Below are 14581 nucleotides of genomic sequence, written 5' to 3'. Positions count from 1 at the left end.
AAACCCGTGACACGATTATTTCCCTCGTGAGTCTAGAGATACGCTAGTCTACATTCGCGTCGGTTTTCAGTAAGTATAGATATAGATTCAGATAGATGTAAGATTCAGGTAAGTCTGTTTATTTTTCACAACGGGTGAGGAACCATCAAGTAAGCGTCCCTGTACACTGGAGCATACAAATCGCCGCTTCTAGTGCTCGGTGGCGGCGTGCTAAAAGGCATTTAAACTAAAACACCAAATATTATTTTAATTACATTAATTTATTTATAATATTAAATGAACTGAACACGTCAGCGCGTCTTGTCGGCGGCGAGGCGGCGCAGCAAGCGGTGTCCGGACAGGAAGGTGAGCGCGGCGAGCGGCAGCAGGTAGCGCAGCGTGTCGAACATCGACAGCTGCAGCCACAGCACGCCGTACAGCGACAGCGAGCCTGCGCGAGGGTGATCGATCACTTGGGTTCACTTTTTAACCCCCGACGCAAAAACAAGTGTTATAAGTTTGACGTGAGCCGTGATAGCCCAGTGGATATGACCTCTGCCTCCGATTCCGGCTGTGGGTTCCGGTCCGGAGCATGCACCTCCAACTATTCAGTTGTGTGCATTGTAAGAATTTAAATATCACGTATCTCAAACGGTGAAGGAAAACATCGTGACGAAACCTGCATACCAGAGAATTTTCTTAATTCTCTGCGTGTGTGAAGTCTGCCAATCCGCATTGGGCCAGCGTGGTGGACTATTGGCCTTACCCCTCTCATTCTGAGAGGAGACTTGAGCTCAGCAGTGAGTCGAATATGGGTTGATAATGATGAAGTTTGACGTGTCTGCCTGTTCTGTGGTACCGTGTATCCCAAACGGATGAAGCGAAATTTGTCTATTTAATGCATTATGAAAGGATCTTTTTAACCTGCAGCCAGGGTTACAAGTCCTGGGATCAGCTGGAGATATTTCCTAATTCCTGTATCTATACTAATGTTATAAAGAGTTTGTTTGTTTTTTCGAACGTGCTAATTTCTCCTCCTCCTCAGATTGCACAGTTGCATCCCATGGTCCACGTACATTATGATGGTGGTATTTGTGCCATAGCATGCAACTATTCTCCCCGGGTCGATTAGTGTGATTCAACGGTTAAGTAAAACATTGTAAGGAAACCTGCATACCTGAGATTTACTCTTGAAGAAACAGTCTGCTATATAGTGCGCGCAAGATAAGTAGCGCGTGGCCAAAATCGGAACTAATCAAAATTGCCGCCATTTTGTCGTGTTCATGTATCTCTATTTGTCTCTTGTGTGATAAAAGAGATCATTAATGCTGGCAACATAATTGCGCCGCCATTATCGTGCGCGCACGCTGGCGTGGTGTATTAAGAGAGGTTAGCTTTAATTCTGAGGAGATTCGTGCTCAACAGTGAGGTGATGAGGTGTTAGCTCAGACTAAATACATAAGGACTAGTATCGCACCCAAATTCACGAACAAAATTTTCTGCCATTTCCTAAGGAAAACGAGCTTAGATTTTACACATATCTTATACTAAACTAGCAGTTTTTGTTCGTTTTTTACACCATTTAACTACACAAAAAGGTATTTTTACGGAGGTTTTTAACCGACGGACACGATTATAAACTGTTAAACATCGATTCTATAGGGACAGTGTTTATAATCGCATAAGATCGTAGATCATATACTTTGACAGAAAAATAATGTCTTGCGAGGCAGGTATTTATCTAATTAGTCTGAGGGTGTCAGTGACGATGACGAGCGTCTGTGCGTACCTCCGAGCGCCGCGTGGAACAGCAGCGCGCTGAGCGAGCAGGGGAACAGCGACAGGTTGAGGCCGAGGCGCGCCCACAGCAGCAGCAGCAGCAGCAGCGGCGCGGCGCACGCGCACGCGAACACGTCGGACACGGCGCGCGCCGGCCGCGCCTCCGCCGACCGGAACGTGTGCGCCACCTCGTCCAGCGCGCCGCGGTGGCCGCGCGCCGACTGCATCGCCGACCCTGCGTGCGCAAGTTAACCCTTGACTACAATTTTACCTGATGGCAAGTAATGATTGCAGTCTAAGATGGAAGCGGACTAACTTGTAACTTGTCAGGAGGAAGATGAAAATCCACACTCCTTTCGGTTTCTACACGACATTGTACCGGAACGCTAAATCGCTTGGCGGTACGTAAGCCTCCCACCAGCCAGACCTGGACCAATTAAGAAAATCTCAATCTGCCCAGCTGGGGATCGAACCCTTTTGTAAATCCACCGCGCATACCACTGCGCCACGGAGGCCGTCAATCCAATATACAGAACCGATTCATGCGTCAGGTCACGGGCGCTCTGTGGTTTGTGCGCAATAACGACCTACATAGAGACCTAGATCTCCCCATAATAGCCCAATATATTAAACGACTCTCGAAAACTTATTTTGAAGGAGCCGCCACCCACCCCAACCAACTAGTTACCAATACCCGATACCAACGCTGATTGTAGATCTAGACGCCCAAAAAACGTCCTTTACAATCCTGACGCTGACATAACGAACGACAATGCTTCCCAGGCAACACAAGCTACACAGCGTCTTCGCCGGCGAAGACGACGTCCCCTATATTTGACGTCACCCAGACGTGAGCTTTTTAACTCACTCGGGATCACCCGGACTGATACACTCAGGCCAAAACACCCTTCCCGAACGGCCCTCTAAGCCGAGGTCGAAGTCTCAGAGGAGACGCCCTTAGAGAGTCGTTCCGCCCGTCTACTCTGCTTCTGCCTTCGGGCTCCATCAGGCGATGCTTCTGCGCTCGCCCAAACCCCCCGGTGACGCCGCTAAGGTCCCATAAGGAGCCTACGGCACTTACACAGTCAGGAAAAAAGAAAAAAAAAATTAAGCTATGCTCCTATTGGCAACTCAACAAAAATGTATTCTCTATGGTTTCAAATAATGAATTCACCGAGGACTTACACCGATGAACACAACGGCCTGCTAGAAGGAAGAAACCTCAAATACACTACTCGCTTCAACACTGATAAATGCCTGAAGTGACCCGTGTAGTTTAGGCGCTTCGTGTTTAAATCACGGATCGCTTTGAGTCCTTACTCGAGCGCAGAAATCAACAACAATTATAAGAGTTGCTTACACCTTATTGTATTTAATTAACTTCGAAAATCTTTGCAAGTAGTTTATGTAGGGTTTATTTAAAAAAACGAACTTGCTTTGGACCAGACAACTGAAGTAAAACTTCTTTTAAAATGAAAAACAAAGCGCCATCTATGAGCCTCAAGCGTAACTGCATGGCAACAGGTTCTTGAAGTGAACCAAAAGGGATTGTTTCAAAGTTCTCTAAGAACACCATCTGCTGGTAGTTTAAAACAACAAACACTGTTTCACTCACTGATATAAGAGGTTAACTAGATTTATAAAGTGCCAATTCTTTGTATTGTACCCAGCGTATCCGGGGGCGTGGCCTAAATGGCTGTTTAATATTTAGTGAAAAATGAAATACTACCCTTACTTTAGAGTTGAATATTATTTATTCCTTTTGTCACAGAACAAAACAAGACTGCTAGTACATGCGCGGACACGCTTGCGATGTTCCGCACACCCGGGTGTACGCGGGCCACGCCCCCTTGTTACTTCTATTGCTAAAAGCGTAAGCTTTTATCGTTGTCTGTTCTGTGGTTTCACTCGTGTAGATGGCAGCACGCATCTTAAGTCTCACCCGATTACACTTTTCTCCCCATGTCAAGCGTGCGTAAAGAAGTTACTTCAATAGGGAAGCTTCAACTGATTCTAGAATAGAAAAATTTTAATAAAAAAAATTCAACCGACTTCCAACTCAAAAAATAACTTTAACTAAAAAGCAAAAAATAACATCCTACCTATGTGCTACCTTCTGATCAGTTTGAAGGCGGTGCCAAGCCAGTGATGTTTTAATTAAATACGTTTAAACTACAAAATTTCTGTGGTTATTCCAGAAACAGCTTTAATTAAAACACGATACTGGCTTGGCACCGCCTTCAAACTGATCAGAAGGTAGCACATAGGTAGGATGTTATTTTTTGCTTTTTAGTTAAAGTTATTTTTTGAGTTGGAAGTCGGTTGAATTTTTTTTATTAAAATTTTTATTTTTTTTATTTTTAGTGTTACATACCCACTGCGTGTGTACAGTCACAACCTATCTAAGTGGAAAGTTCTTATCAATACAAAATTATCAAGTCCAAACACAAGGTAGCTACTGTGAGCCGTCGAGGAGTTCTCTTCACTGTGCTTCGTCTTCATCACCAGACCCTTAATACAGTCGCAATTCATCTAGGTGGAAAGTTCTCATCAATACAAATTTATAAAGTCCAAACACAAGGTAGCTACTGTGAACCGTCGAGGAGTTCTCTTCACTGTCCCTCGTCTTCAGCATCAGACCCTTAATAAAGTCACAATCCATCTAGGTGGAAAGTTCTCATCAATACAAATTTATCAAGTCCAAACACAAGGTAGCTACTGTTAACCGTCGAGGATTTCTCTTCACTGTTCCTCGTCTTCATCACCAGACCCTTAATACAGTCACAATCCTTCTAGGTGGAAAGTTCTCATCAATACAAATTTATCAAGTCCAAACACAAGGTAGCTACTGTGAACCGTCGAGGAGTTCTCTTCACTGTCCCTCGTCTTCATCATCAGACCCTTAATACAGTCACAATCCATCGAGGTGGTAAGTTCTCATCAATACAAATTTATCAAGTCCAAACACAAGGTAGCTACTGTGAACCGTCGAGGAGTTCTCTTCACTGTCCCTCGTCTTCATCACCAGACCCTTAATACAGTCACAACCCATATAGGTGGAAAGTACTCATCAATACAAATTAATCAAGCCCAAACAAAAGGTGACTGCTGTAAATCCTTGACGAGTTCCATTGTCTGTGTTTCGGCTCCATCATCAGACCAACTCCAAACCTTCATAAAGTTGTAGTGGTTTCAAATACCTTATGGAAACACTAACAAACGTACTAGCCGTCTCTACAACTTTCGAAAGTTCCCCTCAATTTCTCCAGCATGCCATCATCAGATCCTGACATGAAAAAAATGGGACCACCCTGGAAGTAAACCCTACAAAACAAAAAAAGAATTTTCAAAATCGGTCCATAATTGACGGAATTATCGCTGGACATAAAAAAAAAAAAAAAAAAAACATACATACAGCCGAACGTAGAACCTCCTCCTTTTTGGAAGTCGGTTAAAAAAGTTAGTATTTAGTAGACTTTGACTATTTAGACTATGGACCTGTTTCGCGCCTAAATTCACCAACAAAAAAGTCTGTCGTTTTTGAGGGGGACGAGGTAAACTCACACATCGAAAATATTTAACACTGCTAAATATATTCTGTGTCCATACACTACACACAACTATAAATTTGACTGGCAATACACACACGCGTATTTTTTACACAGATTAACCAACTCATGGCTTAGACTATGCACAGAATATATACATAGAATATTCGATTACTTGATCGACTTTTTGCTGTTCTGTCAAAAGAATCAATGAGATCTGTTTTTAGAAATTGTTTTTATTACAAATTTGTAAAATTAAGGTCGAAATACTTAAAAATGAAACGTTACTCCAACTTTTACTAAACGATGATGATGATGATGATGACGACACGACGAAAACGATTACAACAATGAAACATCGATTCTTCAGCAACAGTTTTTATAAGCTCGTTAGATCATTGATCATTGATTGCCAGAGGGGTAACGGTTAGCGAGGCAGGTCCTGTTATTAATGGTCGAAGTTAGTAGGTGACCGCAGTACTGACCGACGGCGGCGGCGTCCTTGCCGAAGTGCAGCGCGAGGTCGGCCAGCGGCCAGGCGACGGGCGCGGCGGCGGCGCTGTCGCCCAGCAGCAGCGTCAGCGAGTACTCGCCGCTCGCGTGGCTCAGGTGCTTCGACACCGCCGCTACATTCTACGACAAACCAAATTGAAACACATTCGTATTATATTACATTAATAACTAGCGGACGCCCGCGACTTCGTCCACTCGGAATTCAGTTTTTCACAAATCCTGCAGGAACCGTGGATTTTTTCGGGATGAAAAGTAGCCTATGTGTTAATCCAGAGTAAAATCTATTTCCATTCCAAATTTCAGCCAAATCGCTTCAGTAGCCGTAGCGTAAAAGAGGAATCAACATACATAAGTAGGAAGTAGGATTAATAATTGATTTTTTAAAAAGAGCAACTGTTGAGTTTCTTGCCGGTTTTCTTTTCAGCAGAACCTGCTAGCGGTGGTATAATCTTTACAAGACAAGTCCAATGACGTGTCAAAAGTGCTTGTAAACTGAGCCTACTTGAAATAAATGATTTTTGATTTTGACTTAATGTTATAAATGCGATGGTAATGTCTGTCCAATGTTATGCTCATTTGTTTACAATTTACATTTAATGCGATGGTAAAGGTCTGTCTGTCCAAGAAAATTAAAGATATAAAGAGTTTCTAATGCACACTGTCCGAGAATTATCCCACAAGCTCGGACGGAAATTATCAGGGTAAAGATCCCATATATATATATAATGTATGTAAAAAGATGTGGGAGATACACACATAGTTATATCTTAATAAAAATAAATTACGTCTAACATTGTTTGTCTGCGACGGATTCCTTATACTTCTTATTTTAATCAAATTTTCACACTGTATAGTTTATGTTTGATTCAATTTGAAAGATAGAGTATGCTAGGAATAGGGTAGCGTAGGGAAGACTTAAGTGCTAACGTCAAAGCTAAGCTTGAACGGGTCTGCTAGTAAGTATATAATTAGTTTTGGCTGGTGGGAGGCTTTGGCCGTGGTTAGTTACCACCGTACCGACAAAGACGTACCGCCAAGCGATTTAGCTTTCCGGTACGACGTCGTGCAGAAACCGAAAGGGGTGTGGATTTCCTCCTCCTCCTAACAAGTTAGCCCGATTCCATCTTAGATTGCATCATAACTTATCATCAGGCGAGATTGTAGTCAAGGGCTTGTAAAGAATAAAAAAAAATCACAAGTCTACATTTCATAAATAGTATAGATATAATAATATAATATACAGTATAAATATAAGGGAGTGGACTGGCATAAAGCCCGTCGAAGAACTTTTCCGCCTAGCCATGGACAAGGAAAAGTTTAGAAAGCTGACCGCCGACCTTCAGTAATGGAGAGGCACTCTAAGAAGAAGATAGATATAATGCTACATTACCAGATCGACTTTGTACGTCTTGGTGTTGTCGGGCTCGGCCACGTAGATGGCCTCCTCGGGCCCGGCGAGCGGCGCCACGCGCACGAAGGCCTGCTGCACCAGCACCGCCTTGTTGAACTTGTCGCGCACCGAGAACTTCAGGCTCACTCTGTAACAGTGTGCTGTTAGTCTAACCACAACCTCCAACATAAACTGTTTCTTTCAACTTTTAAATACAGTCCACACAGTAACAAAACTCGCTACTTGCTAACACGCTATGGCGAGAAATATGCTGAGTGTCAAGAGATGAGACTAAAACACAGTTTCATCCAAGATAAATTGTTTGTTTCAAGTTTTAAATACAGTCCACACAGTAACAAAACTAGCTACTTGCCAATATGCTATGGCGAGAAATATGCTGAGTGTCAAGAGATCAGACAGAATAAAACACAGTTTCATCCAAGATAAATTGTTTCTTTCAAGTTTTAAAGACAGTCCACATAATAACACAGTAATAAACATTTGAGTCAAAATCCAATCATAGACTTAGACTCAAGAAATGACAAGAAAACTCGCTACTTGCCAATACGCTATAGCGAGAAGTATGCTGAGTGTCAAGAGATCAGACTAAAACACAGTTTCATCCAAGATAAATTGTTTCTTTCAAGTTTTAAAGACAGTCCACATAATAACACAGTAATAAACATTTGAGTCAAAATCCAATCATAGACTTAGACTCAAGAAATGACAAGAAAACTCGCTACTTGCCAATACGCTATAGCGAGAAGTATGCTGAGTGTCAAGAGATCAGACTAAAACACAGTTTCATCCAAGATAAATTGTTTCTTTCAAGTTTTAAAGACAGTCCACATAATAACACAGTAATAAACATTTGAGTCAAAATCCAATCATAGACTTAGACTCAAGAAATGACAAGAAAACTCGCTACTTGCCAATACGCTATAGCGAGAAGTATGCTGAGTGTCAAGAGATCAGACTAAAACACAGTTTCATCCAAGATAAATTGTTTCTTTCAAGTTTTAAAGACAGTCCACATAATAACACAGTAATAAACATTTGAGTCAAAATCCAATCATAGACTTAGACTCAAGAAATGACAAGAAAACTCGCTACTTGCCAATACGCTATAGCGAGAAGTATGCTGAGTGTCAAGAGATCAGACTAAAACACAGTTTCATCCAAGATAAATTGTTTTTTTCAAGTTTTAAAGACAGTCCACATAACAACACAGTAATAAACATTTGAGTCAAAATCCAATCATGGACTTTGACTAAAGAAATGACAAACAAATTCGCCACTTGCCAACACTTGCTATGGAGAGAAGTATGCTGAGTGTCAAGAGATCAGACTAAAACCAGTTTCATCAGAAATAAAACGAAAATAATAGATGTCATACTGAAAATTAGAAGACTCAAATGGAAATGGGCATGTCACATGATACAAGGACATGACTAATGGAGTAAGAAAGTGTCAAAATGAGTAAGAAAGTGTCAAAATGGTATCACAGAGATGGTAAAAGGAAAAGAGGCAGACTGCAGAAGAGATGGGACAATGATATCGGAGAAGTAGCTGGAGTGATGTGGAACAGAGTGGCAGATCTGAATGGAAACGTTTGGAGGCGGCGTTTGCCGATTGATTATCAAAAATTAAAAAAAATATATTTTCTGCTAAATTCAGTAGTCAAATTTTAGGAAAATGTCCTATGTACGATTTCTAGGAAACCAGAATGTTAATCTCATTACAATTGGATCTATTTCAGTCCACTTATATGAGTTATAATTTGTTATTTTTACTGTACCAAAAAAGGCACAAGTCTTACATATGTTTCTGCTAACTCAGGCCTGGAAAATTTAAAAAAATTTATTACATTGTTATCAGTATAAATAAACTCACTTCTGCAAATGATCCGCCTGCAGTTTCTCGGCGAGTTTGTTGGGATACGCCACAGTGGTCAGCTTAGGGCTGGTGGTGCCGTCCACATCCCCGATACCAATCTCAACACTCGCCACTTGAATCTCACCCAGCACCGCTACGTTGAAGTTAGCTGATTTGCTGCCCACGCTCAGGGAGATCTTGTACAAGCCATGTTGAGCCTTAATCTTACTCAGGTTAAGTATGAAAGTTGTCTGCTCATTCGGTTTCTGACTCAAAGGTTGCTTCGACAGAACAACCACATCATCGGCTAATCGTGTTCCCGATTGGGCCACAACTTCCTCGGGTTTCAGGTTGGGAACGGGTCTGCCTATGAGATCAGTTACTGAGAATTCGATGGTATCATAGTCAGCCGTGATGTATTTCTTGTCTTTGAATACCACGCAGATTGGAGTTGGCTGCAAACAAGTTTAAAATTATAGTATCACTTAGAAGTAAATTGTCTGGTGTCAAGTAATAAATTGTGAAGTGGTAAGATAAAGTCCCAAGTGGGTAACTACACACGTATTATGACGGGGCGAACTTTGCGAAGTACTTATACAATGCCGTGCGACACAGTCGGCTAGTGCAGCTTTTCCCAAACTTTATTCTACTGTAACCCGGTAAATTTAATACTCCTCCTTTTTTGGACCCATAATATCTACAATCCGCCCGTCGAGCGATCATTATTGTCTCGTTAGTCAAGAAATAAAATTGACCATCTCCTAGTACTTATTTAAAGTCACAGCATTGCCTCTGTAATGCTGCAACTTGGTATTTTTTTTTTTGATGACCCAGTGCCAGGTCGCGACCCACCTGATGGGAAACGCTGGGCTAGTGTATTGATAAAGATATTTTCTTTCTTCTATGTATTTGAACAGATTTACTAAACTAATTTTTCTTTTTGTTTTTACCAATTTCATTTTATTTTTTGTATTATTTATATAGAAACATTTTACTACTACTATTTAATATAACTACTATTTGAATATACTATATACATTTTACAACTACTATTTGAATATACTATATATTCAAATAGTAGTTGTAAAATGTTTCTTTTTCTTGTTACTGTAAAATGTATTTTTTTCTTATGTAAACTGATTTTATGTAATCCTTAATTTGTTTTAATATTATGGAAATGTGCATGCCGTGTCTACCTTCATTTGATTGTGCAGAGCCTTGTGTTTGTGTTTTTTTTTAGATTGTAATTGTGTAAATGCTGCAACAGTCACTGGTGGACCAAATAAATAATTAAATAAACAAATAACATTTCTTTTGTTTACAATAGTGTTAGTTCATTCAAATTTAAATGAAGTTAGAAAGGTGCTATGCATTTGAGTGTATACCTGTTCATCGGCGAGATGCACGGCGGCGTCGAGCAGCAGCGCGGCGCCGCGCGGTGACGTCACGGAGCGCCGCGACAGCAGGTACGCGCCGAACTTGTAGCGCTGCTCCTCCGTCAGCGGGGACGGCTTCTTGAGGAATTTGTGAGATCTAGCATACACAGACAATTAGTTATTATATATTTCATCATTAATTTATATTACAACACAAATAACATATCTTTATCCTAATCATAAAATTATTATAAAATGTAGGTATATTTTAGAGCAGATTTTCAGCTATTTTTCTTGGTAAATACCTACCCTACTACCCTACCCTAATAGAGCCTACTTTTAGTACTTCTAGCATTACAATTATGTCACAATTTCACTTGGCTCAATAGATTATTTTCATAGTTTACCAATTTTATATATTGTATACACATAAATATATGTATAATATAATATTGTATACCAATAATTACTGTATTTTGAATTTTTTTTTCTCTCTCATACATTAATAAATAAGCAAAGTTAATGTTGTTATGTTAATGAATTGCTAACCTGATAATAGTAGACAAGATGGCAGATGTGACAGGCAGGCCTCCGTCGAAGTGTAGCATCTTGGAATCAGTCTCGTCCGCAGCGAGCAGTGCACTCTCTGCATGCATGGCGGTCCACGCTTGGCAGCCCATGTGCTCACACAGGGCAAACAAGTAGGCATAGCTGTTAAAGGTTTACATTACATTTCATTTCAGCCGACAGTCAAGTTCATTATTAAAGTGACAAAAAAATGTAGACAGCTGTATGGTTTTCACGGTTTCAGCAACTTAAAAGGTACTTTTTATTAGTTAATTGTCGTTATAGAGAGTGGTTGTAACTCTGTATAGAGTGTATTATTGTATGGAAAGCAAGCTAAACCAATCAAAGCTATGTGATGTCGATACTTTAGCGAGTTTGTCATTAAATCGAGTGACTTTACCTCAAGTTTACGCTGTCTGTCAATAATGATCTAATCTATAGCTCGTACACTGTAGCAAGGTGCAGGTGACAGTTCATTTTACTCTTGAAAGTTTGCCACGATTCACAATAATAGTATGTATTATGAACATCATACAGCAACTGTCACCCGCACCAAGCTACAGCGCACAGACTATAAAATATGGTATTTATTGATTTATTAATGGAAAATTCTTGGAAGTTACAGTAAGTGCTATAAGAAACAAAAACAGATTGTTCAAGTGAGCTGGCCACATGTATTTGTTTGTGTAAGATACAGTTAACATGAAGTTTAAAAGTGTTTCTGAATGTTGAATGTAGTTAGCAAAGTAAGTCACAGTGCACATACAATCATCCTCCAAACCTAGCATGCAATTTCATCAGGTTTACAATTAATAATGAATCAATCATAAACTTTATTACTACTTCACACTACTGCAAATATTATACTATAAACAACATAAGCTACATACTTAGCTGGAGTGTCATCTTTCTTCAAAACCTGGATAAGATTCTTCAAGGCACTCTCTCTTTCATACACTGCACCTTTGCCCACTGCTTTCATAGTATATATAGCATGATATGTGTCCGCCAGGCTGGCATTATCCTTGTCTAGAACAGCCACTGGCGGTGCCAGAATATCTGGATTAAGGAAGTTCTGACAACCTGCCAGTTCTGCTGCAGTAGCAAGATGAAATACTTGTTCAATATTATCACTATCCCATTTCATTGCAGTTATAACCTGTAATGCATTATTAAAAATGTGTAACAGTTCCTGTCATAAGTTTTAATTTAAAAATGTCAAAAATTCAACAAGTTTGTTGAACAACACAATTCTAACTTGTATTTATTTTCACTATTTATAATTCCAGAACAAGGCCATTGTTTTTCTTTGCATAATCTGTCAAATCAGTAACATCAACAAAAAAAGATACATATATTATGGTCTAAAATAGTATGTAAGCTACTTTAAATCCACTTAAAAATCTGTTTAAAACTGTAATAGTACTGGATGTCCTACTAGCAGAGCCTTATTACTATAATATAAATGTGCAAGTAGGAATGTTTGTTACCATTTCACACAAAAACTACTCAACCGATTGTCATGAAACATTGTACACATATTCTTGGTGGTATTAAAAATAACATAGGGTAGAGGTAGGGTAGGGGTAGATTAAGGTTAGGGTAGTGTAAGGGTAAAGAAGATGTACATATAAGTCTGAAGCGAAGCTTAACTGGGTCCAGTAGTAAAGAATAAATAATCAACATAAGGGTAAATCACCAAAGTGTTTCCTTACATCACAGACATCAGGAATTTTAGCATTCAGCAACTTAAGGCCTTTGAGAGAGAAGTATAGTGTGCTGATATCCTTGCTCTTCACACCTTCTTCCAGAATTCCCTGTAACCTCTTGACATCAACTATTCCTTGAAGTATTGCATTACTTACAACTACTAAACTTAACACTGGTAACACTGAAATGTTAAAAGAACCAAGTTAATTAAAAATATATTAACAACATTAGCAGTTAGAGGTTTGATTTTTCGAATTACACCTATACTTAAGCCCTTCTCGATGTGTACGGTTTCCCAACAAACAAATTAAATATTAAGGTAACAGGTCATTTTATAATTACTAAATTTTGTATTGTTTGTTTATAAAATTTAAAATAATCATATTAACTATATCTACTTGTACAACAATGTCCTCTTTGGACATAGCTCGGCATACAAAGAAGTATCATCACAATACTTTTTCTAACATCAACTGGCATTACTGTTTTCTAGACATGGTTGCCAGTGTAGTTAGAGGCACATGAGGCTAACAACTACTCAGGATGGAGGACACTTTGTAGGGCGTGTTCTTTGCACGCTCGGTGATGTGTTACTCTGTTTAAATCCAATGGTTTTTTATCAGGTAGCCCATCTGTTTGGTATCCCATCAATTATAACTTTAACATAAAATTAAAGGAAAAATGTATGCTTCACCGTAATATTAATGTAGTATTATAAAAAGATATTAAGCTGTTTAGGATACGATATACGCCGGGTACGCAAAGAATGACGTGGCCTTAAACTTATACACAAGCCCATGAACAGGTTAAGATATAAAAAAAAATATATAAATTTACGTGAATTTAGCAATTATTTCATTAAAATACTAGCCACGAATTACTAAATTTGCTTTCAAGTATTGTTTTAACCACGCTTGCGAAACTAATCTTCTTCGAATTGTAAATCTTGGTAAATACTTACGATAACGAATCATTTTAATTGTGATAGAAAACTAGTTAGCCTCCGTATTTTTTAAAGTTCAATGTATTAATGTTATTGTTCTTTTAATATTGGAAAAATTATTTTATTCATATCATTTGAACGCCGGTTTCCATTTTTCTTCAATTGTCAAACTGTCAATTTGACGTTTAAGTTCGACGTAGCATTCCATAGACAAGAAAACCGCAAAGTAAGTTTTAGCCAAAGAATATAAACTCCAAGGGAAGAAGTTAATCTACATTTGCGAAAATTTTGGCCATAGCAGCGACATTTTTTTTTTATATTCTTTACAAATTAACTTGGTAAGAGGAGGATGAAAATCCATACCCCTTTCGGTTTCTACACGGCATCGTACCGGAACGCTTAATCACTTGGCGGTACGTTTTTGTCGGTAGGGTGGTAACCAGCCACGGCCGAAGCCTCCCACAAGCCAGACCTGGACAAATTAAGAAAATCTCAACCTGCCCAGCCGGGGATCGAACTCAGGACCTCCGTCTTGTAAATCCACCGCGCATACCACTGCGCCACGGAGGCCGTCAACGTATATGAAATATTTTTGATTTAAAATATTAAATATTTTATTTTTAAAAGTAAGTAAGTGTTTTATTAAAACTCGATGAAAAAAATAAAATTACAAATCTCCATTTAAATCTGCTGCTGACTTAACTCAAAAATATTTCGTATGCGGAAATAATGTCGCTGCTACATCCACCGTTTTCATAAATCTTTGACATCATAGAAAAGATTATCTATGATATAGATTTTAGATTCACTTCACCTTGGATTGGAATTTGGAGTATATATTCTTTGGTATCTAATAATCTGTGAGTATTAGTCTCAGACCAATTATAGAAGGACCTGTATC

The 14581-nt window shown here is 39.2% G+C and overlaps 1 protein-coding gene across 1 annotated transcript; it reads right to left on the bottom strand.

Moving 5' to 3' along the window:
- Window positions 1–241: 241 nt before the first annotated feature.
- On the bottom strand, window positions 242–13859 carry LOC112054225 (dolichyl-diphosphooligosaccharide--protein glycosyltransferase subunit 2). Its single transcript, XM_024093929.2, has 10 exons — window positions 13699–13859; window positions 12743–12918; window positions 11918–12186; window positions 11010–11171; window positions 10470–10617; window positions 9103–9539; window positions 7210–7357; window positions 5792–5939; window positions 1769–1993; window positions 242–430 (listed from the first exon to the last, which is right to left on the bottom strand). Exons 1-10 carry the CDS (start codon window positions 13709–13711, stop codon window positions 291–293), a joined length of 1866 nt encoding a protein of 621 aa, XP_023949697.2. The 5' UTR covers window positions 13712–13859; the 3' UTR covers window positions 242–290.
- Between the last annotated feature and the right edge of the window lie 722 nt (window positions 13860–14581).

This window comes from Bicyclus anynana, chromosome 1 (assembly GCF_947172395.1).
Source record: "Bicyclus anynana chromosome 1, ilBicAnyn1.1, whole genome shotgun sequence".
Taxonomy (NCBI): domain Eukaryota; kingdom Metazoa; phylum Arthropoda; class Insecta; order Lepidoptera; family Nymphalidae; genus Bicyclus; species Bicyclus anynana.
The sequence above is the reverse complement of the archived record's forward strand: the minus strand, read 5'-3'. Positions and strand labels throughout refer to the sequence as shown.

What these genes read in the sequence shown, in the direction of transcription:
- LOC112054225 (XM_024093929.2), bottom strand. An exon ending in AGACGTACAAAGTCGATCTG is followed by an intron (nt 5,940 to 7,209) that starts GTAATGTAGCAT and finishes GGTTTGTCGTAG; the next exon opens with AATGTAGCGGCGGTGTCGAA. An exon ending in CAAGGACGCCGCCGCCGTCG is followed by an intron (nt 1,994 to 5,791) that starts GTCAGTACTGCG and finishes TTGCGCACGCAG; the next exon opens with GGTCGGCGATGCAGTCGGCG.